Here is a 23,065-nt window from a genome sequence, read left to right on the forward strand (position 1 = left end):
AGTCTACAGTGTGCCTAGTCTAGAAATGAACAGCCTGCCTGAAAGGAGTGATCAAAGAAAGCAACAAGAAAAAAGACTGGGAACTTAACATCCTGGGTAAGGAACAGAAGCAGAAAGCAAAGAGACAGACTTGTAATCACTTGCATTCAAAGAATATCCGGATCATTGAAAGGTACCAATTATAAGGAAATCTTAACTCTGAGTTGCTGAAGGCTAGGAGAGTGTCTGTGGAAAAAGGCCTTGCTCTTCTTTGACATCTGCTGCTGGTCACCTGGGTACTGGGTACTACAAGAACCTGTGAGCAGCACAAGCCCAGGCAGTGGTGATATTGCCTTGTATTTTTCAAAGGGTGCTTTGATGTTCAGCAGTACCCACTGCAGCAGAGCAGTGGCCCACAGCAACATCTGCAATCTTAACGCAGTTGTCTGTAACCACTGTTGGATCATGACACTGAAGCATCTTCAGAGCCAGGAGAAGGGTTCTTGAGCCTGACTTGGCCACAGTTCCCTATCACCTAGCATAGCAGCTGGCAAATGGGGAAAGGCAGGCCCCCCTTCCCTCCATCCTAGCTCCAAAAATAAATTCCTTGTGGCCAGCCACAAGCTTCCAGATCCCAAAATATTACCCCCAGCGATCCCAGACCGCTGCAGCTAAACCCCGAGCCCCCACTCCACAACGGCTGCCCGACCCCCCTCATCCTCACACGCACGCAGACTGCCAACGGCCAACAGCGCCGCCACCCGCCTCCAAAATGGCCGCCACGCGCGCCACCCTCCGCCTCGGCGGCGGCGGGGGAGTAACGGCCCGCGGCCGCAGGGCGCATGCGCGCCGCGCCGACGCAGGCAGGCGCGAGATGTCGGCGCAGGGGGACTGCGAGTTCCTGGTGAAGCGGGCCCGCGAGCTCGTGCCGGGGGACCTGTGGGCGGCCAAAGCCTGGCTCATCACAGCACGGAGCCTTTACCCCGCCGACTTCAACATCCAGGTGAGCAGCGCCAGCGCCGCAGCCACCCCGGCCCTGGATACAGGCGCAGCACTGCCCCATAGGGCCTTGCGGCGCGAGCCGCCTGAGTGACGGACGGCTCGGCCAATGGGGCGCGGGAGGGGGCAGGGCCGACCGTTGCCGTGGTTACGGGCGGCTCGCCGCAGCGGCTGCTGAAGCTCCGGTTGTCGGTTAACGGCCGCGACTTGAGGCGCCGCCGCAGGGGCCGGGCGCAGCAGCCGCGTTTCCCCTGTGGTGAAGAATAAAGTGTTTGCAGATACGTGCCCGCCCCTTGTGTTTCACTGCACTAAAGGAAGCTCTACTCCCACGAATGTTCTATGAATGAAGTGAAGGTGGCGTTTTGTTAGTAAATGGGGGAGGGAGAGACCCTTCGTGCTTCTTGTGCGAACGAAACATGATGCAACATTTGGGTTTGCCTTTGCAAAAAAATCAGCCGTTTGTAATAGAGTTGTTGTTTGTGGTTTCGTAGCAGCTTGGGGTTTTGCACTGTGTTCGACTGCAAACAAACCGCAGTCCCACAGTTCATTGAATTCTTACAGGTCTTTTTATTTATGTAAAAATAAGTCCAGCGTGTTAGTATTAGAGTACTTATATTAGCATGCAGAAGTTTATGTGTAATTTCATGTGCAGCTCAATAGTCCAAACTCCGCTGTTAATTTCTACAGCAGATGTTGCCATCTTTTTTATCTCCCTTTCTGTTAGTCAGACATGGGCCTAACGTGGCAAATTTGGGTCAGGCTTTTAGAGCAGAAGAACTAATCTGCTTCATAAATGTGCTCAAGAAAGCTAATGTGCTCTTCTCTGCATTGCAGTATGAGATGTACACCATTGAGAGGAATGCCGAACGGACGGCGTCCGCGGGTAGACTGCTCTATGACATGTAAGTAACTCGGCTGGACTGAAATCCTTGAATCACAGCAGAAACTCTAGAAATGTTCTGTTTGTTTTCATAGCTGTGTCCTAAGTCATAAATCTGAGAGTTTACGAAAATATAATGCGAGAGTTCTTGGCAATCTACGTGAATAAGCTAAGCAAAAAAGTATTATTAAGACAGAAACAGAAACAGGCAAAATGTCATTTTCTCCATTTGTCCAGGCAAATTCTTTCAGAGGAATGTTTCAGCTTGGAAACTGATTTTGAGGTCACTGTGCATTTCTTGCCCCAAACTATATTGCAGGTTTGTGAATTTTCCAGATCAACCTGCAGTGTGGCGAGAGATCAGTGTTATTACATCAGCACTAAGGAATGACTCCCAGGACAAGCAGACACAGTTTTTAAGAGGTAAGGATTCTACTTGGTGAGTGGGTAAAGGAATCTAAAGATAAGTCCTCTGGTTACATATCTAGTGCAGCAAATAAACATCTTTTGAATTGCGTGTGGCTTCTTGGCTGCAGATCCTTTTGGTTGCTTTAGCCTTACAAACTTTATCCAATGCACTAGGCTTCTAAAACACAAGGAGACACAAGAAGCTGATTCCCTTTGTCTCCGATATGGATAGTCTAAGTCTGCCAAAACTAAAGGCACACTCTGGTAAGTTAGAAAAGAGACTGCATAGGGAGTAAGTGGAAGGGGGCTTATCCATTATGGTCCAAATGATTTCAGAGAACAGTGAATAATTTTAGAAGTGTGGTGAGCTTCTACATATAAAATGAAGGTCATGAAAATGGACAGCAATCAGAACAGCTTGCTGGCAACCGCAGGCAGTTTCGAAAGCAGGATTTACACCTGACAAACTATAATCTGCTGTTTGAAGATGTGCCTGAGGAGCTATAAGGATCAATGTATAACTTAATATACAAGCTACTCTAGTTGGAGAAACGTTTCTGCATTTTGATTGGGTGTATTTATTTTTCGGAGAGAATATGTACAACTTAGAGTGACAATATTTAGCTTTCTTTTGAATGTCTCATTGGAAATTTAAAGTGAAGAAGGTATCTTCCTATAAACAAAGTGTTAATTGTCAAAGGGGGGATATAAGTAAAAAAATATAAATGAGATTTTTTGAAGAAGCCACTGTAAGCATCTTAAGATGTTAAATATTTAAGTATTATGATTAAGTATTCCACTCAATCACACTTGCTTTTTAAATCAAGTTCTGTGCACCCAAATAAACAGATAAGTATTCATATGGGCTTCTCGGAGAATCACTTTTTTTTTTTCAAGGGTCTGATATTCACTGGAGAAAGACATAAGGAAATCTTTTTCACTGGCTGGCAAGGTGATGCTGACTAGTCTTTTATACATTTGTCTATCATCTTTACAATTCAAACATAGTAAGTTGAACAATTCTTTTTTTAAGGATTATTTGAGACCCTTCCTGGTCGAGTCCAGTGTGAAATGTTACTAAAGGCCACAGAGCAGTGTTTTAACACGCTAGAAAGGGCAGAAATGCTACTGCTCCTTCTGCGACGCTTTCCAGAAACTGTAGTACAACATGGGGTAAGAGAAAAGTAACCCATTTTAACTATTCACAACATTGTCATTCTGTTTCTTGAGATACTGCCGAAACATCATTTGCTTTGCCTAGTGAGGGGGGTGGGTTTATTTGTGTTTAATTCAGGACGATAGTTCAGATGGCTATACCTTGAGGCTACCAGCAGCAAAGAATTACGCATATAACAAATGCAAGCAAATAAAACAAGCTTTTGCTTTGTAAAGGCAAAGAAGATTGCATGTTTAAAAAAAAAAAAAGCAGAAGAGCACAAAACAATAGTGTAGAGGAATACTATAGCCTAAAAAATAATATTGCTTCAGCTTTTCTCAGTAAGCTTTCATTCTGGGGAGAGCACCTTGAGGTCATGACCAGACTGACAAGCAGTGTGTTTGGTCTGGCTTATCGAATTACTGCTAGAGCACTGTAAATGATGACCTACAATCTTTAAACTATTGTGGATAGGAAGTAAGACATGTTAGCTCTAGAACATGTTAGCTAAAATCAGTTCTTGTATTTGTATCAGGCAAGGAGTACAGAGTCTGTTACCACAGCTCAGCTGACAAGGAGTAGCTTTTCAAGCACTGGTAGTTCTCTCTCTTCCACTGATCTGTGCATACCTTTACTGATGTATAGTCACATATGGTTTTTCTGTTGGTCTTGGTTTTGCTCTTGGCATTGCTTTCACCAGTTACTAAGTAGGGATAGTTTAACTAAATGGAGATTAACATATTAGGCAGTTGCTTTATAGTTATGCTACTGATGACTGAATCAGTAGCATAACTATAAATCAGAATCACTGAATGACTGCTCAGCATCATTGAATCACATATTTTAAAAAGTTTCTAAAATTCAATGTTTGATTTTACCTCTGCTTATACAGGTAGGCCTTGGAGAAACCTTATTAGAAGCTGAAAGTATTGAAGACCAAGAATCCCCAGTGAATTGTTTTAGAAAATTATTTGGTAAGAAAGATTAATGTGCTTATTTTACTATATAATTTTATAAACTTAGTATTCTGTTAAGACAGTGTTTGTTGAAGTTAGCCAGTTTTTGCTGTAGCTATGAAGCAAAATCTTTCATTTGATTTCCATCTTGCCAATTACACTATAAATTACAGTTTTTCTGTACCTCCATCTGCTAAATTGGTAATATTCTACATACCAACAATTACTTACTGCCGTGGTGGCAAAAATCAGACTTGTCCAACACTAACAAACTTTCTAATTAGTTTTTAAACCATTTAAACTGCAGTTATATTTCAGCAACAAAGTAGATCCTGAGTTTAGTAAACTGTTTTCAGGGTATGGTGATTAGGAAACCGCTTTATTCAGAACACGTTCAGGCCACATTAGTCCAGGCTGGCCCTACGAAAGACTGTAATGCCAATTTATGCTATGTGAGGTACTTTGTGATCCTTTGTGGTATATAGTCAGCCAGAGATAGAGGCTCACATTGCTGATTGAAGAGTCTTGCTTAGAACAAATAGGATTAAAAACAAAACAACCAAACCTAAAGCTTTTTTTTAATGTGTATTTTAGTTTGTGATGTTCTTCCTCTAATAATCAACAACCCTGATGTTCGGCTTCCTGCCAGCTTGCTATATAAATATCTGAATAAAGCAGCAGAATTTTATATCAACTATGTTACTCGATCTACACAGACTGAAAGCCAGTATCAAGGTAAGAAGATTTTTAAAAGATTAGCCTTTCCTAAAATATGTTTCAATATTATTGAAGTGTGTAGTATAAATGAAGAACACTTTACTGTCTCCTGCAGAGCAGGATTAATAGTAGTATTTGATGTTTCTTATATCTTTGATATCAAAATAGCTCACAATCATTTAACTAATTAGTTCTCATAACATATGTACTGAAAATTAGGACTAAATGTCCAGATTTCTTTATTCCAGCCTTACCAACTCTTGTAAGAGGAGACAGGAATACCTGATGCTTTTTGTCAACCATTTCAGTAAAAGATGGTTCTCCTGAAGACTGAAGCGTGCCTTTTTACATATTTCTTTCTTGAAAATAATCTGTTGGTTTGATTTCTGTATAAAGAGAGAAACATGCTTGTTTTCCTAGGTTCACAAGATTCCACTGATATTATGTCTCCAAGCAAACGTAGCTCTCAGAAATACATAATAGATGGTCTCACAGAGAAATCATCCCAGATTACAGATCCTTGGGAGAGGCTATTTAAAATACTGTCTGTGGTGGGAATGAGGTGTGAATGGCAAATGGATAAAGGAAGAAGGTGAGCAAATGCATAGATATTGCTTCTCAAAGATGATTTTGGCTTAATTCTTCAATAAGGTGGACTGAAGAACATGATGACATTCTGTATAACTTCAGTCCGGCTTTTCTTTCCAAAACACAATGTAGAGCTACAGTGGATCCAGGGAGCCCTTTGAGATTATTTTCTCAAAACTAAATCTTTGTTGACAAAAGTAATGCTTAAGAACTACTGTACTGTAATGTAGGGGATTTAAACCCACAGTCCTCTATTCAGCCTTTCCTAGGTGCTTCTGCAAAGAGGGGGAAAAAAACAAGGCAAATATATAGTGAAATTTTACTGATGTGCATTACCAGCCATCACTGACTTGCAGCTGAGGGATTTCCCAAGCCAAAACATCAGGTTTTTCATATCCATTATGCATCCTTTCCTTCAGTTTGAGTCCATGTAATGGACTTGTAATGGACTTATATTTTCTCTCTTCCTCAGAAGTTTTGGTGATATTTTGCATAGAATGAAAGACCTCTGCAGATACATCAGTAACTTTGATAGTGATGCACATGCTAAATACAAGAATCAAGTAGTGTATTCCACAATGTTGGTCTTCTTTAAAAATGCATTCCAGTATGTCAGCAACATCCAGCCATCTCTCTTCCAAGGTTAGTTTCTAATACTTCAACTTTTGTAAAAACTTCTTTATGATTTCATTAACATCTGAAAGCTCTTTTCTCATTAGTCTTGAAACTCATCTTTGGAGGTGATGTGAGGCCTCCGTAATATCCTCCCAACATGTTAGTCGATCAGCAGAAGTAGTGTATGAGAACAGCCAGAGTGGATCAGACCAAAGGTCATCTAACTCAACATCATGCCTTCAACCTCAATTAATGGTAGTTGCCTAGCAAAGAGTAACAGGGCAGATGTTGTATGAAATGTCACTGAGGTGCATTCCCACTCTTCTCCATCACCATTGTGTTTGTACCATTATTCTTCAGATTTTGGTCCCCTGCAGCTGACATTTTCCCTGCTTTTGTCAAAAGAGACTGTAGAGCTTCCACAAAATAAATGAAGTTGCATCAGGAAGACACAGCAAATGTTTTCCAGTTCAGTTTTTATTCAGTTATTTCCTGAAGTGTATAAACTTCAAAATTGGCTTTCCTTGTATAGCTTAAGCATTTTAAGGCTCACTTTAACAGTTACCTAAAATAATTTTTAGGTTGAGCATTTAAATTACAAGTCTTTTTTCTACCCACCTAAATCTTCATTCAGGGCCTACCAGATTGCTTGGTAAATGCTGCATTGCTTCTGCATAGATTGACTGGAATTTTAAGGGATGGCCCAGTAGTTGGGGAAGTGCTTTAACTTCTGATTTGTTTAGGACTTATTGGAATAAACAGCATCATAAAAAAGGATTTGACAGCCATTAGTAGTAAACGTTTCCTACTCTTTCACTCACTGCTAGGAAATCCCTTGCAACATTAACCATTGTCAATATAAGTATTTAGTACTTATTAACACAGCGATTACTGATTCATGATAAAATCACAACTTCAGTTGTGCTGTACTCATAAGTTTTGTTATGATTACGCAACTGATAATTCGTTTCAAGCAATTAAATATTCAAAAAGCAAATTACAGTTTAAGTGACTTTACACAAAGTTAGACACATAAACAGTTCAACAGTATCTATGGATAGCTAAGCTAAGGAGGCAAAAAAACATGGCAATCTGTATTCAAAGAATGTTAGCCACTTTAACAGATACAGGAACTGATTGAGTTGAGATTTTTTGCTTTTGATCCAGAAGGAAGAAGTGTTATGGTGTGGCAATGAGGTGCTTTAGCTGTGTATAGTTTTAGCTATAGGTTCTGCTTGATTCTGAATTTAGAAAGAAAATGAGTAAAGCACCAGTAAAGTCTTCCTTTCTAAACTGTACAGTTGTTTAAAGCTCATGTTTTCAGACTGAGCCACTGAAAAACATGCAAGAGATCTGAAGTTAGCTGGCTTATCACATGTTGCTGCCTTTAAAACAAGTTGAAATCTCAAAGTCCATTAAAAGAGAAGTAAAGTGAAAGGTCTCAATATGGTTTTGCTGTGTAATTATTTATTATCCATATACATTTGTGTGTACATATATATATATAGCTTTATATATACAAATATATGTTGTTTTAATCAGTTTTAGGGAGGGACGTAGTCCAGATCAGTGGTCAAGGACCACATTCCTCTTCATTCAGAGTTACTCTTCAGTTAGAGTGCATCCTCTGAAAGGAGGTAAGATATATTAGGTATAAGAGTTTAAGAGTAGAGGTGTCAGGGAGCTGTAAGAGAAGGGGAACCAGAAAACAAGAGTGACCCCAGCCCAGGCAGTGCCCTCACTAACCATGATGCATTCACACAGGATCCAAACACTGCAGGCAGAGCAAGGTGCTGGCAACAGTCTCAGCCATGGCAAAGTCAGGAACCAGGTTCAGGGTCCACCCAGTCAGCAGGAGGAAGAGGAGGAGACAGAGCCAGAACTGGAGGCAAGCTACAACATATGTCCAATGGGCCCATCCAAGAGGCAGGGCTGGAGACACACCTACAGCACACCTCAGAAGCAGAATGAGGGCCCCAGGCCTGAGCTTAAATGGAGCTGCTGGGCCTTTGGGCAGAGGGGGTGTGTGGAGGCCCCAGGTGAGGCTGGTCAGGGCCATCAAGGCCTGTTGGTGCCTTCAGCACCCTGACAATAGGTCTGACAAAGTCTTTACATGTGTTTGGGACTGGGAATGAAGAGGTGCCATAATGGAAGTTCACAAAACATTTAGTGCCACAAGGAAAGTTAGGCACTCTATTTTCAAGATATATTTTACTCATTTCTGCTTTATTATTAAAGCCAGTGGTATTCAGTGCTTTTCATGCCATTTCTGTCTTTAGGTTTCTTCTTCCTTCTCTCTGTAAAAATAAGGAGGAGAGCCTATGTATTTGGAGCAGGAAATACAGTGGGAGAAAAAAAATTATCTCCTCCTCAATCCAGTAGCTCTAAGCTCTGATCTATGAGTTTCTTGTCACATGCACAGACTTGCAAGGAACCTCTTGAGAGAAAACTTTTCAATGCATTTCTCTTACATAATTCATATCTGCCTTGTTGGAGACCTGAGAAATGAATGAGGCAATTCACACTTCTCTCATACCTTTCAGGCTGCCTGCAGGATTGGCAGGAGTCGCTATTTGATTTGATGCTTTAGGGGATTATTTTTAGTGCTATGTGCTAGAAATCAATTAAAAGCACTGTAAGCTTAGATTCTAGAGCACAGTTAGGCAGAAAAACACAACATCTTTTTGTATGGCTGTGTATAACTTTCATTAATGTAAGAAAGGGTCTGCAGTCCAAGTAAAGGGTGAGGTTTTGTTTTGTTTTGTTTTGTTCAGGACAGGAGGTTTTTGAATAAGGGACACAGTATGCTTGCCTGCTACTCGGAAAAGCGCATTTCTGGAAAGCAAAGCACTTGCTTAACTGGCATTCATTTAAAGCAATATGAATAAAAGAAAAATGCAGCCCTTCCTACTCCAGTGTTGTAAGTAGGCAGCTCTTTAGATTTTAGTGATAGAGCTGTTCCAGTCTCCCAGTTGTGGCACTTTCATATCTGTTTTCTCGTGCATGCTATTTTCTACGTTATGACTTGGCTCTATTTTAAGTTCACATGGGTTGCAATGGAACACAGTGGAATACGTGATGATACAGGAGAGGTGATTTACAGTGTGTTGTAGCCTTTTCCTAGCAGACATTTAAACGGGGGTATCTAGTCTGAGCATAGTCAATGGAGATAACACCATACTTGTTAGGCATGCCACGTTAGCTGTTCCTTGTAGCATGGACTTCTGTTGTAGTGACCTCCTTACACAACCCTTTTGAGTAGATGGGAAAAGCTTAATATAGGTTCTCTTATGTCAAGAGACAAAATGGATTGTTCTTATACTAAGATATCAAATTAATTTCTTTGCGGTTATGAATGAGGCCTTAGTCTTGTGTCCTTCTGCAAACACAGAACAAATGCCCATGAAAATACTTGTCTGTACTACTGTCTTGTCTGGCAGAGGTTTTTAAATGGGAAAACAGATTAATGGATTTCCCTTTTCCCTCATGTTTCTCTTTGTCTGGACTCTGCACATCTATGATACTTGATTGTGTGTGAAAGGAGAAAATGTTTTGGGAGGGAAGACTTTCTCAAAATTGACCACATACTAATTTTATTTGAAATTGAGGAGTGCTAATGAAACTTATGCACTGAGATCTGGAATAAGTTGTCCCATAGGATGTTCTGGGACACCAGCGGAAGCAGAAATGATGTCTTCTATGCTTTAAAATGAGGGTTCTGTAGAGGCCTGAGGAGTGATGATAGTTTCTGGCCGTCAATTAAAGGCTTCATTCTGTACAGCTGAAATCACTGGGAGCAAAGCTGACACTGAATGATCCTACCAGAGAAATCTCGTGATAAAATAAACTGACTTCTTTGAGGCATCAGTGCCTGTCAGTACATTGCTTTGATTTCTTATAAGAATGTGCTGGGAATATTGCTGTGCTTTGCTATGATTATGGCTGTTAACTTCAGAGCCATTTGTTCTGCTTACGTGTTGAATAATTGTATTTATTTGAAAAGAAATAATGTTTGATGAGAGAAAACATGCTGCCTGAACATATCTTCTGACTACTTCATAAGAAAAGGGCTCAAAAATATTCTGAAAGTGTCAAGGAAACTCTTGTGATGTCTGATAAATGCATTCTGACCTTTACCATAAAGGCTGCTTTAAGAAAAGCATTGCTTCACCAACATAGCTTAAACTTATGCAGCGTAATTGAATTTAATTTCAAATTGTATTCTCTAGCATTTTAATCTTATTCTTGAAGGAACCAAAACCAGCTTGAAGTAGGCATGAGATCTTTCCAATCAGTTTAGAGCAATCTTGCATTTATTTCTCTTCAAATCCAGGTCCAAATGCTCCAAACCAAGCCCCACTGATTCTTCTTGAGGATGTGACCAACATCTATGGTGATACGGACATTGATCGTAACAAACACATACACAAAAAGAGGAAACTTGCAGAAGGAAGAGAGAAAACAATGGTAACTTCTCCAGACTATTTCCTTCTTAACAAGAATGGCGTTGGTACTGGAATTTAGAGAACAGTGGTTTTGGTGCAGATGGAATAGACATATTTTTAGAGCTACCCTGGAATTGCTGGTTATGACCACTGTATTATTGAATGACCCTCTTTTGTGATACTGCTTATCATACTATACCACTGAATTCCTTAATAGCAAAACAGATTGTTCTAATATTAAAACAAGCTAAGTGAAATATGGAAAAGTCCGTTAAGGCACTTGCACTAGGATCTTTGAGTCTCTAGTACACAACTGTTTTCATGTGTTAAGTGGAACTTTTGTGACTTTAGAAGTATAAGTCCTTTGAAATAAGTATAAATTAAGAAGTGAACCTTTTTGTTTTATTCTGACTCTTAAGCAGAGCTCAGATGATGAGGATCCTTCTGGGAAGGGGCGAAGTCGCCATATTACAGTAAATAAGGCTGATCTTGCAAACTCTATTGAAGTATTAGAGAGCTTTAAACTGGCAAGAGAGAGCTGGGAGCTGCTGTATTCCCTGGAATCACTTGACAAAGGTAAGGATAACTGCAGGAAGACTTGCATTTACACTTCATTGTTGTAGTTAAGGATCATTTTAGTATTGTTAAAATCAAATTCTGGTCATTGGGAATCCTTAAAATTCCTTGAGTCCTGAGTATTATTGATCTAGGTTCCAAAAGGAAGCGTTACATTGTTATATTTCTGATTTTTTTTTGCGTCTGGATTTTGTTCCACTCTTCATGCATCTTTGCTTGTTCACCCACACTTTTCTTGGAAGCAGCTTTTTCTGAAGGAGCAGTTGGTTAGCAGTGGCACTGATAATAGTAGGTGGGTACTATAGTTCATGCTTAAGAGGATATTTACTGTTTCTCTCCCTTTCTGATAATATCAGGAATGATAACTTGAAACTAAGTTTTTCTTTTAAAAAGTAGTACAAAACAGTACCACTTAGCTGCTTTTAGGTTTGTTGGATGCTGTGAAGAGAAGTGTAATAAAAATGTGATTGTATAGGAAGAGAGTATCCTATATTTTAAAGATTTCACAGTTTTACTGTTTTGTGTTTCATTTTTCAGTTCAGCTGTATTTTTATAGATACCTTTTTCTTAACTGAAAGCTGTGAAATGTTTCATTTTCTCTTCTCCCCTTTCTTTTCCACTCTCTGACAACTTATACAGAGTTCACCAGAATTTGTTTGTCATGGAAGACAGACACTTGGCTTTGGTTAAGAATCTTTCTTACAGACATGATCATCTACCAGGTAAAAATAAAGGAAAAAAACAGTAAAAATGGTGCCCTTGCATTGCTCTTCCTTCCACTGAATAGCTGTCATGATTAGCCAGTTTGACTGCTCTAGGTATCTACTGATTTTATCCTTTAAAGTGTGACCCTTTTTGGGATGGAGTCATACCGTTCTTATCACAAGCTAGATACTCTGCTTGTAATACTCCTCTTCTAATAGCTCTTTGCTGAGTCCAACTAGTTTTGGCATATAGAAAAAAAACACTGCCTTGGCATTTTAAACAATAGATATAGTTAGTCATAGGGAACAGAAGCACAGTTTATTCATCTGTCAATGCATCTACTGGAACGCAGTCAGAGAGAAGAATTTTCAAGCAGCAGAAGGTTTTAAAATGTCTCAGTTAAACTAAAAATTTATCATTCTCATCAGAAGTTAGGCTGACTGTACTCATTCCACATACTATCCACAGAACAAAGGTTGTTCTTTTCTATGTTTCCTTTGGGGGTCTTTCTTTTTTCTCTGCCTAAACCTTTACCTTAACAAGAGCTATTTCAAACTTTACTAGACTAAAATAAAGTAATGATTAACTCTGAAGACCATGACTATTTGTTTCAGTTATAAACAGGATTTTATAAACAGGCTTTTTAAAGCAGAATTCTGTTCATGTCTTTTGTCTTCTCCATGCCTTGCAAGGTATTGATCTGTGCTCCTGTACACACCACATCACTGCAGTGTTTTCTGTTAGGTTTTTATTTGCACACCCTCTATTTTGAAAGCTTTCTATAAGGGAATTTTCGTTTTTATCTTTTGACCCATTTTATACAGAAGACACTAACACAATCTTTTTATGTCTTTTTAAAGGGACAATACAAAAAAGCAATTAGCAGTCTACATCACTTGGCAGCTCTTCAGGGCTCTCATTCGCCACAGCAAATTACAGGACAAGGCTCACTAGAAAATCAGAGAGCTCTAATCCAGTTAGCAACTTGCCACTTTGCCCTTGGAGAATATAGGGTACGTACAGCATTCCACACACTGGTCCTTCATTGACTGGCCCTGTGGTTCCTGTTTGTGCCTTCTTTTGAATTTTCCTATTAGCCTGCTTCCCGTGGGATATTAGGCGGATCCAAGCCAGGCTCTACAGAAAACTCCCTGCTTTGCAGGGAGAAGAACTTACACATCCTGCCACATCTAGCTAACTTCCCATTAGCATCTCTTGTATACTGTCTACTTGGTAGCTATGATTTGGGGGCATTAGTTATGATTTTCCATAGCCACAGGTCTTTAAATTGTCTGTAAGTGTAACCTTGATTTGAATTGCTTAACCTTATTGTTACAGTTTTAAAAATGAGGGGAAAATCCTTGTGTGTAGGTCTCATGTGGGAGAGGCAAAAAAGGGGTTATAGAAAACAAATTTCTGTCATCATCTTCAAAAAAATGTACTTGCCAGCTCATGGTATATGAGACTCCAGAACTCTGGCCTGACCTCTGAACTTGCTTTATCTTTGCAATAAATACTTTGTTTTTACTGTTACAGAAATGCATGGTGGTCTGAAGTCAGTCAAGTGTCAGAGCTAATAATAAAGGCTGGGTCTCATGGGATCTAATGTCACGCTCATAATACTGGACCAGTCTTCTTTTCTTCCTCTCCAGCTTGCTACTTTTTCATTAGAAATCTGATTATATATCCCCTCAGACCTCTTACAGTCTCTGGGAACTAGCATTAAAATTTATAGCAATTCCGTCATGCCATCGCATTGCCATTTTCCTTTTCTATTTTTAACATGGGCTGAACAAGCTTTTAAAAGCTTTTATAAGAACTAATTCAAAAACGTAATCCTTCAAAATAAAATAGTTTTCGACTGCAGTTATATTGATCTTACATCATTCAAATGAAGAATGCAAATACATATTTTTTCACAATTAAAATGGCTTGTATAGGCTCCCAGAGATAGTTTAATGAAATTCATATCACAACTATTTCTTTTTGCCCAGCCAAACTATGCTAAACATTAGTAAGTCCACTTAAGTTCCAGCAGGGGATTTTGTGACTGTATTTTTGTTTTGCAGTCTCTGAAAGTTTTAATCATCATTAATATATTTGAATTTTAAGAACTTAAACATAGACATTATTGTCTCTGTGTTTTCTTCTTTCGTAGCAAACATGTGAAAAAGTGCTTGACCTCATGTGCTGTATTTTACTTCCAATACAAGAAGGAGGTAAAGTACAAGAGGAGCAACCTAAAGTCAAATCTAAATTCAGGAAAGGTATGGAGTTGCTACTATCCTAAATCCAGTGTCAGCTCAGTTTTGGTTCATGCGTTTCTGTTGAGTGTATAATTCCTCTCTTTTTGTGTTGTGAAAAGGGAGGGTGTTCTTTACCCTCTTTTGTATTTTGTGAAATGTTTTCCTACTGGTCCCCATTAAAGTGTATTGGTGACAAAGTCCTACCACAGAAAAAGAGAAGAGAAGAAAAACTTTTAAAATCTTTAGCTTCACATTTTGAATCATTTGCAACTTACCTTCAAAGTTTTCCTCTGTACCTGATATTAGGCAGTTGCAGATTTGTATTTCTCCATTCTAATTTCTTGAAAACTTAGAGAATTATGAGACTCCTAAAGAAGTGTATCTTTCAACTTTTCTGTTGCAGGGTCTGATTTGAAGCTTTGGCCGTGTACCAGTAGAGCTATCATGCCATATTGCCTTCATCTGTTATTAGCTTGTTTCAAGGTAAGCTATGGTCAAGGCTCCAAATTCTCTCATGTGTCTAAGGCCTAAATTATGTAGCTGGGGTCCTGAAACTGCATGGCCTTATCCCAGTGGTGTGAAGTGCTGTGCTTCAAGTGGTCCACACCTTAATGGGTTGGCGGGAGGATTAGTGAAGAAGAGTTTGCTCTCTCTTTTTACCATATTACGATATTCCCTTCTATTATATTAGTTTTGGGCAGAGGAGATAGGATTCATCTCCAAATATTTTTATCTATATCCAGACTTCCCATATAGTCAGTGGAGAGAATTTGGTATTTTGGATGGAAATTTCCAACCTATTTTAAGTGTTAGGGCAAAAGGAAATACACTCTTAAAGAGCTTGTTTTATATTTGCACAGATGTAGGTGAGATTAATCCCATATATTGGTAAAAGCAGTGTGTCTGTCCTAATTTTCTCAATGTCAATCTTTTCCCTGAAGCTCAGAGCTTTCACAGACAGCAGAGATGATATGGCATTGGGCCACGTGGTTGTTTTGCTTCAGCATGAATGGCCAAGGGGTGAAAACTTGTTCCTGAAAGCCATCAACAAAATCTGCCAGCAAGGAAACTTCCAGTATGAGAATTTTTTCAACTATGTTACAAGTATCCTTTCTCCAAATAAGACTGTCTTTCACATCCAAAAGTATGTGCTGGGGTGTTGAAAAAGCTGTTAGATAGTTTCAGCAGCAGTTCTTCTCTATGAATTAAATTTTGCTTTTATTTACATACCAGGCAAGACTCTCCTATTTGGTGGCAGTGTACAATGGACTATAAATATGCCCACTGTCTCCTGTTCTGGCACTTGAGAGCACCCTTAAATACATTGCTGTTGCACTTCCATTCAGGGAAATGGCAGTTGCTTATGCTGTTAATGGAAGAGATGGCAGTCTTTTCCGTTTAAGTGGGTCATTATACTACAAGACTGTTGTTTTGCTACACCATCCTTAACCATGGATAACAAAATAGTAAAGAAATGGCACCTGTGCTTCAAGGAGATGAATGATTTTGTTTTTCATTTATCAAATATTTGGCGTGGGTAAGATTTTCAGAATGAGTTGTATCAAAGTCCAAGCCATGCATGTCTAATTTATGTAGTCAGATGTATCACCTGTGCCTTGATCAGCGTGCACACATGTGGTCAGCTTAGTGTTTCACCTGATCAGACATCTAACCGTGGTCATTAGAAAGCAAGGCATCCAACTTCTATCTGAGACAACTAAATTAAAGGTCTGTTTGGAGGCAGCAATGAGAGAGGTGTAAAAAGAAGCCATTTGAGGAACAGGAATTGAAAAAGAACAAAAGGCACTTCCTTCAGTCCCAGCCTCACTGTGCCCTTACTTTGATAGTATGCACTGCCAAAAAAGACAGTAAAAACAACCAGGGAAATTAGTTTGGAGAGATATGGTCTTAATGACTTGAGCTTTCTTTACCCCTGTTTGATTTTCACATGTGGAAAGAAACTGACTGATGTTTATATCGTACAGATTGAAAAGCCATATCTCTTGAAATTGAGGAGAGTTAAGAATACATGCTGTGATCTTCTTTACCACTTTAAGAAAGAGATATTTCAATAGCTGTAACTTTGACTGTTCTTTCAGCAATGTGGCTTCAGATATGAAGGATAAGGAGGAAAGTTTATCAAATTTCCTCTATTGAAATCTTTAACGTTTTCTTCAGATATTGATATGCTGGAGGAATTTGCTTATTTAAGAACACAGGAAGGAGGGAAAATTCATCTGGAATTGCTGCCAAATCAAGCAATGTTGATCAAGTAAGGATAAGAAAGCTTTTAATGTTTTCTTTAAAAAAAAAAGGAAGTATGTTCTGGTTGTCTTTGTATTCATGTAATCCTCTTGATAATATGCTTGTCATGTCTTTAAGGAGTTTAAATTTAATGGAGTTCATTTAAGGAGTTTGAACAAGGCTGTGAGTTTCTTTTTCTGAATCTCCCACTGAATTCTGGACTCTTTTAGGGGGTTTTTCAACTTTAAACTCCTCTAATTTTACAGAGCTTTGCTTTTAAATGTTGTATTTGTTTTACAGTGATTCACATTACAATGATTACAGTATTGCTCTTTCAACCAGAAACTTGCACTCTGTAGGAATTCTTTAAATAATTAGGCTTGAGTGCAAGGTGTTTTTTAATAGTTTTTCTGAATAGTAATACTGAACAGAAAGTGCTGTTTGTTGTAAACAAAGTTATGAAAGAGCACTGAATGATGAAAAACTTACATATAAAGCACAAATTAAATTACACCCCAAGTAAACTCTAATCACCTTGCTGCCTGGAACCAGCAGGTCATCTCTTGCGATGTACTGAACAAGCTTATTCTGCTGAGTTTATTACAAGATGCTGGAGGAAATTAATAATTTGGATTAAATTCCTACGTGTTCTTAGTGTTGAGTCAAGACTGAACAAGTAACTGCTGAAGGGTTTTGGAGGCAGAATGTTTTGGAATATCATGGTTGTTTATTAGAACCTGTGGTATTTTCTTGTATAAGATGGGGCCTGCAAAAGTTTGTCAAACTTCCAGGTTGGGTCAGTGTATTCTGGCCACTTGCTTTCTCACTAGAAATGGGCTAAAGTTTTCCAAAATGGGAGCCTAAGAATAGATAACTGGATCCTAATTTGAACTCCTAAGTAGATTTCCCAAAGTTAAATAAACTTTGTCAGCATGAGAAGTATGTAATGATGTGAAGACCAATGCCATTCTTTTGCGAGTCTCCCCCCTGCTTTACAGAACGTAAGAGAAGGCATTGACCAGTTACAAAACTTAGCACTGAAGACCATGGCTGGTAATGTTTTAGCTGCTGTCTCAGGTTAGCTGTAATGGTTTAGTGCTATTTCAGTATGTCACAGCTTTTATTTTGATTTCTGTGGTAGCTGTTACTTAGTGTTTTGACTCCAGCAGTCAGGAAATAGGTGGTGAGCAATGTTGCCAGCAAGAGAGAAATCGCTCTTTGACCTCCTTTCAGTCAGTGTTAGGTCTCCTGAATGATGGAAGTGTTTGGGGAGGAGAGGTCCATTTTTTTGTGCTTATTAAGCCAAAATGGCCAAATGTCCTGTCCAACCCGGAGGGCTGTGTACAGTGCCATTATGTGATAGAAACCACTTCATCAGAGAGCTGAGAGCTGATGGGAGGGGAGTTCAGGGTGTAGTTTGCTAATAGGAGATGACATCTACTTCCCTCGTACCCCAGGTATTTATTTAGCTGGGCTGGGCATGAGGCTTAGAGATGATGTGACCCAAGGGTGTTAACCTCAACAGTACTGGTTAGCTCACTGCCTCCCCCAGCTGGGATTTTGGAATAAGTGTGCCAGCCCAGTCCTGTTTCCTGGAACATGACACAGCTGCCTTTAAATGGTTTGTAGTCTGTGTGTGGTTCAAAAACTGTGGGCTGGCCTGCATCTTTCAAAACTATGACCAGTTCTGGTTATTTGTGCTGCTGCACCATCTCCCTAGTAATTAGCAGAGGCAGCTCAGATATTGTTCAGTCATGCTCAGGAAGACTCGTGGGATTTTGCCACAGCAGCCCAAAAACAGAGCAATGGTTCCTTTGCCTGATCTTTCCTTAGCATAAATGTATGTAGTGGACCTGCTTCTTAATTGATAGGAAACATGTTGCAGGTATTGTATGTTTGTGTAAGGACACCTTTTGGTTTCACGACTTACCTGTAAATTCCACATTCTCCTACCAGTGTTTTTGCTCAGTACCTTACACTTTAAAGGAAACTATATTTGACTATATATATAGTATATATATCTACTATATATATATTTTTATATATATACACACACACTATATGCCTTCTCCTGAACCTGGGAAAACAAACAACAGTGTGTATTTCAAAAGCTGAAGTAAGACCTTGATGGCCTGCAGACTAATACTGAGGTCCTGTAAAATGTATATACAACTTATGAGGTTTCCCTTTCCTCGAATCCATTATGGGACTTTGAAGGTCTGTGGGGTTTTTTTTACTGGTGATACAGCCAGCTTATTCTGTTTGTGCTGTCAACAAGACTGTCTTCAGTGAACTCTGAATTCAGCTATTAAGTGCTTTTGAACTGCATTCTAGACAAGCCATCCTTCATAGTTTTACTGATTACACTTGGCAGTAGTGGCAGTATTACTTTGTGAGTTAAGGAGGAAGAGAACAGTGTGCAAGAAATGACTGGTTAATGTTATGCTCTTGTTTTTGATAATCTTAGTCTAATAGCAATGCTATGCAAGACTGTTAATTGCTTACCAAACRCTGGGTAAATTTGATGTGAAAACTGATGACTTTTCTCTCTGTCCACGCTTCCATCTCATCCCTGTGGACAGATGACAAAAATTTCAGTTGGTTTGAGCTGCAAAAAAATCATCTTAAAAACGTAATTTCTATTCTGATTGCACATTTGGATATGTTTAGCTCTGACCATAGATCTTGCGAACAGTCATGAAAAATAGCTGTGCAGAATCCCTTTTGTAAACCTGCAACACCCTAGGACCAATGCCATCTTGTTGTTACTTTGCATTTTCTGTCCCCTATGTCCACTTTGGAAATATTGGGCTCATTTATGCCAAGAACTCTTGAGAAATTATCTCATTTAATTGAATACTTCTTGTGAATATTTTATTTCAGGCTATTGTATCTAGTTGTGTTTCTGTACTGCTGTACTGTCCTTCTTTAATGTGATTGATTTTTTTAGCATAGATTTCCATCCGTATTCATTAATAAATTAAAGATACTAACCAAAATGCCCATGTGTTAGACCTGAAGATAGGCCCCTAACTCTGCATCTTAGGTATGTGAGTCTTGCTTCTCAGCTGCTTGTTAGCATTTGTGCGAGTGAATGATGCACACAAAACTCTCAGAAGTCAATTGGTGGCCTAGTAAGATTTAGGTGATATTTTGAGAGACTTAGGTTAGGAAACTAGACCTATTCTCTATGTAACAAATGTCTCAGTTGCAGGGAGCACTGGATTTGCTTTAGGCTGGGAGTTTGAGATTTATATTGGGTGCTATAGATAAAACACAGAGATGGGGACTTAACTTCACAGAGAGAGGACAAAGTGCCTTTCAACTGAGACAGCTTTTGGTGCATGCAGCCTCAGTCATAAATGCTACCTTGAATATTCCTCTTGCCAGAGAGAAGTTGCTCTGAGTGGAGTATTTGTGCTCTGACATCGTGCCATCCTCTAGCATCCTTGTTTGCATGTGGTTTCAATTTGGGAAGATGAAAAAGGCCATCTGTGTGCTAATGAAAACCTGTGACAAATACTGTCACCTACTCAACTTGGCTGATACCTGCTGTGCATGCATTTGGCTTGGGCTCAGCAGCAAATCCCTTAACTCCCAGCTTTAGGCTCTCCTGGTATGCTGACACGCTCTTGCCAGCCCCGCAGAGGAAGCTGGGCTGTCTGCAGCGCTCTTCTGATTAAATCTCTTTTGATTGACATGCTTCCTGGGAAGAGCCATGACAGTTCATTGTAGTACAGCTGTGAATTGTTTTTGCACCCGCCACTGTCCTTTCTCCCGGTGTATCTGTCTAAAAAAATACGTATATATATTTAGACCACAATTGCAGAACACCCTTGCAGTGAAATCCGTGGATATTTGCAGGTTTGATGCTGTTCGGGTGCTGTGCCCCTTCAGCTGCTCAGTGGTCATATTGCTGCATGGTCTCCTCCTAGTTCTCTTTTGTCCCTTTTTCTGGAGAGTTGTTTTGCACCAGAGGGGGAGTTGGTGTGTGGGTGTTTGAATGCTGCTATTTGCTGTTTTTTAAAGGACTTCTAGCCCTCCCATGGGGTTACTGCAGCAGGAATTCATACCTGTGCTACAGCCCAGCATACAGACTGCTGACAGGTACCAAGTGGAAAAAACCCACTCATAGTGTGCTGTGTTTTGTCAACATGTTTTACTGCCCATGATTTTCAGCTCTTTGTTATTCAGTATTTATCCTTTTTTTTTTTCCTTCCATTTGTGCCTACATTGCCTGGCAAACCATGTTGTACTATTATAACATTTCTTTTTCTTTTTCCCATAAGTTGCCAGTATCCGTGTTCTTTCAATTTAATAATCATCATTGTTGAATTTAAACAAAAATGTAGAAATCGCAAACAAATGATACTGATGTCCAATCACATATTAGCAAAAGGTTTCAGATACAAGTGAGTAACCCTTTCCTTTCTAGATAATGAATTTCTGCATCCATTTGTAGCTATTTTTCTTCATATAAGTTGTTCTGAATTCCATTTTCTGTTGTCTAACTGTTATATAACAGGCAACTTCGAAAGTGCTGCTGGCTTGCTCAGTAGCTGCGGGGTGCCTACCGTCCATTGGGTTATAACTGACCATAGTGCCCACCTGCCAGCTACGTTTGAGGCAGTAAGATGGAAAACAGGGCTTACCCATAAACTCCAACTAGGCAGTGCTGCTTTCAGAGCTGTTTTGCTTCACCCAGCCTAGCCCATCAATGAATTGCCCTGTACCATCTCCACACAAGCCCTTTCGCTCATAATGATTACAGTCTTTTCACTGTCCTCTTCGCATTTTCCACGTTACAGATGTCTCTACTGTTTTGGGTGAGAGAGTGGGTACAGACTTCTCCTTTGAGAGGTCACCGCTTAAATGCTGGACTAGCTGATTTAAGTGAAGGTGGGGGGTATTGTGGGTGGGGGCAATACCTGCCCTTTGCCCCTTTTTGGTTCCTGCATCTCTGGATTGGCAAAGATTCCTCTACTCTTTATTTTTATTTGCTTCCTTTCTCTGTGCTTGCTGGATTCAGTCCAGCTCTTCCCTTGTTAGCCTTGACTCAGGACTTGTCTTGACCTTAGCATTTTTACTTTTCTCTCACATTTCTTTTATGCTATTCCTTTCGTGGTGCTAGGCCATTCATTTCAGAGCATGTCTTTTGCCTCCCTTACCTAAATAGGGCTTGCAGGCAGATGATACAAAGTCTTGGTCTTACTATATCTGATTCTGGACCAGTGTGAGTAAAGCTTCACGTTTTGGCATTGCCGAACATCATTCTAAGGGCAAGACTTCAGGTCTGGAGTGCTGCAGACCAGTGTGGATGTTTGGGGACAAAGAACTGTTAAAAAGAATGGCCTTGACTGGGGCAATATCCCCAGTGCTTCCCCAGCCAGCATGCTTTGAGCTTGATCAGTAGCAGGACCTTTGTTCTATATGAAACCAAGTCCTGAACTTTTGTTTACGATAGATTTAATCCCTGCCCAGTGTCTAGCAGCTTCATAAACAGCTGGTTTCTGCTGATCCCCACTCACAGCCTGGCCTGCGTTTGTGCACAGTGTTGGCCCATGTGGTGTTCTCCATACCTTTAATTAACCCAAGAGTGATCTGTGCCCGTGGGATCATATAGCTTCTTGCTGCACTTTCCTACTGGTACAAGGTGGTCTCTGCTCTTTGTGGTGGCAGCCACATCTGCCCCTGCTCCTGAGAAAGCAGGTTCATCTTTTTGCTTTTCTCTCAACCCCAACCATTTATAGAAACAATTAACAAGGAGGAAGTGGAGGAGGTAGTGGAAAAAAATTTCCTTCCCTAGTCAGAAAGAACTCTGTACGTGCTGGGTTAAGAGAGCAGATATTCCTGTTAGCTACAGCAGCAACACTTTTTTTTCCTCCAACAGCTGCTGTAATCAAAGTATTGAGAGCATAGGTGCTTATGGAATTTTTAACTGTTGTAAGCTATTAAACACTATTTTTAAAAAATAGCGTAGCATGCGCTTTGGCTCTCCTTATATAAACTCAGGTATGGACAGTAGATACATGGTAAATGACATGTAGTACCTCTTAAAATGCTATAAGGCACAAAGTAACCCTTATTTAATCTTGTCTCTCTCTCTCTCTTTTTCCTTCATGACTTAAGGCATCACACAGTTACCCGGGGTATAACCAAGGGAGTGAAAGAAGATTTCCGCCTGGCCATGGAGCGCCAGGTTGCACGCTGTGGGGAAAATCTCATGGTGGTCTTGCACAGGTTCTGCATTAATGAGAAAATACTGCTACTTCAGACTCTTGCTTGAATGGACTGGACCATGATGCAATGTCTCTTACGGAGAGAGGGGAAGGCTCTTGAATTAACAGCAGCACCACTGTGGAAAATCACTTGTCCGTATGGTCACAAGGTCCCTATTAGTTGCAGGTTCTGCAGTACACAAACACTGCTCAGTGTTTGTTCACTGCTAAATTTTCTTACATGGGTAGATCAAACTTTATAAATAAAACTTTGTTTAAGAAGTCTTCTGTAATGTCCTGTTTCTTTTTTCCTGTGGCATTATACTAAGGTAG

The 23,065-nt window shown here is 39.8% G+C and overlaps 1 protein-coding gene across 7 annotated transcripts; it reads left to right on the forward strand.

Annotated features, from left to right (window-relative positions):
* The first annotated feature begins 814 nt into the window (after positions 1-814).
* On the forward strand, positions 815-23,017 carry INTS10 (integrator complex subunit 10). Of its 7 annotated transcripts, none has more exons than XM_026078282.1 (18): positions 815-982; positions 1,813-1,880; positions 2,178-2,281; positions 3,300-3,439; positions 4,315-4,396; positions 4,973-5,113; positions 5,516-5,687; positions 6,156-6,325; positions 10,632-10,765; positions 11,163-11,319; positions 11,959-12,041; positions 12,885-13,037; positions 14,183-14,291; positions 14,674-14,753; positions 15,212-15,374; positions 16,449-16,542; positions 20,544-20,621; positions 22,644-23,017. In XM_026078282.1, the coding sequence occupies exons 1-18, from the start codon at positions 854-856 to the stop codon at positions 22,798-22,800; spliced, it is 2,214 nt and encodes a 737-aa protein (XP_025934067.1). In that variant the 5' UTR covers positions 815-853; the 3' UTR covers positions 22,801-23,017. The 7 variants fall into 7 exon arrangements, with proteins under 7 accessions (XP_025934067.1, XP_025934068.1, XP_025934069.1 ...); XM_026078283.1 differs by having other exon boundaries at positions 11,166-11,319; positions 22,644-22,800; XM_026078288.1 differs by having other exon boundaries at positions 900-982; positions 2,195-2,281.
* Positions 23,018-23,065: the final 48 nt, after the last annotated feature.

Source organism: Apteryx rowi, unplaced genomic scaffold (assembly GCF_003343035.1).
Source record: "Apteryx rowi isolate R43461 unplaced genomic scaffold, aptRow1 scaffold_478, whole genome shotgun sequence".
NCBI classification, from domain to species: Eukaryota; Metazoa; Chordata; class Aves; order Apterygiformes; family Apterygidae; genus Apteryx; species Apteryx rowi.

What these genes read in the sequence shown, in the direction of transcription:
- INTS10 (XM_026078282.1), top strand. Translation starts at nt 854, where the DNA reads ATGTCGGCGCAGGGGGACTGCGAGTTCCTGGTGAAGCGGGCCCGCGAG. An exon ending in CCGCCGACTTCAACATCCAG is followed by an intron (nt 983 to 1,812) that starts GTGAGCAGCGCC and finishes TCTGCATTGCAG; the next exon opens with TATGAGATGTACACCATTGA. An exon ending in TGTTATTAGCTTGTTTCAAG is followed by an intron (nt 14,754 to 15,211) that starts GTAAGCTATGGT and finishes TTTTCCCTGAAG; the next exon opens with CTCAGAGCTTTCACAGACAG.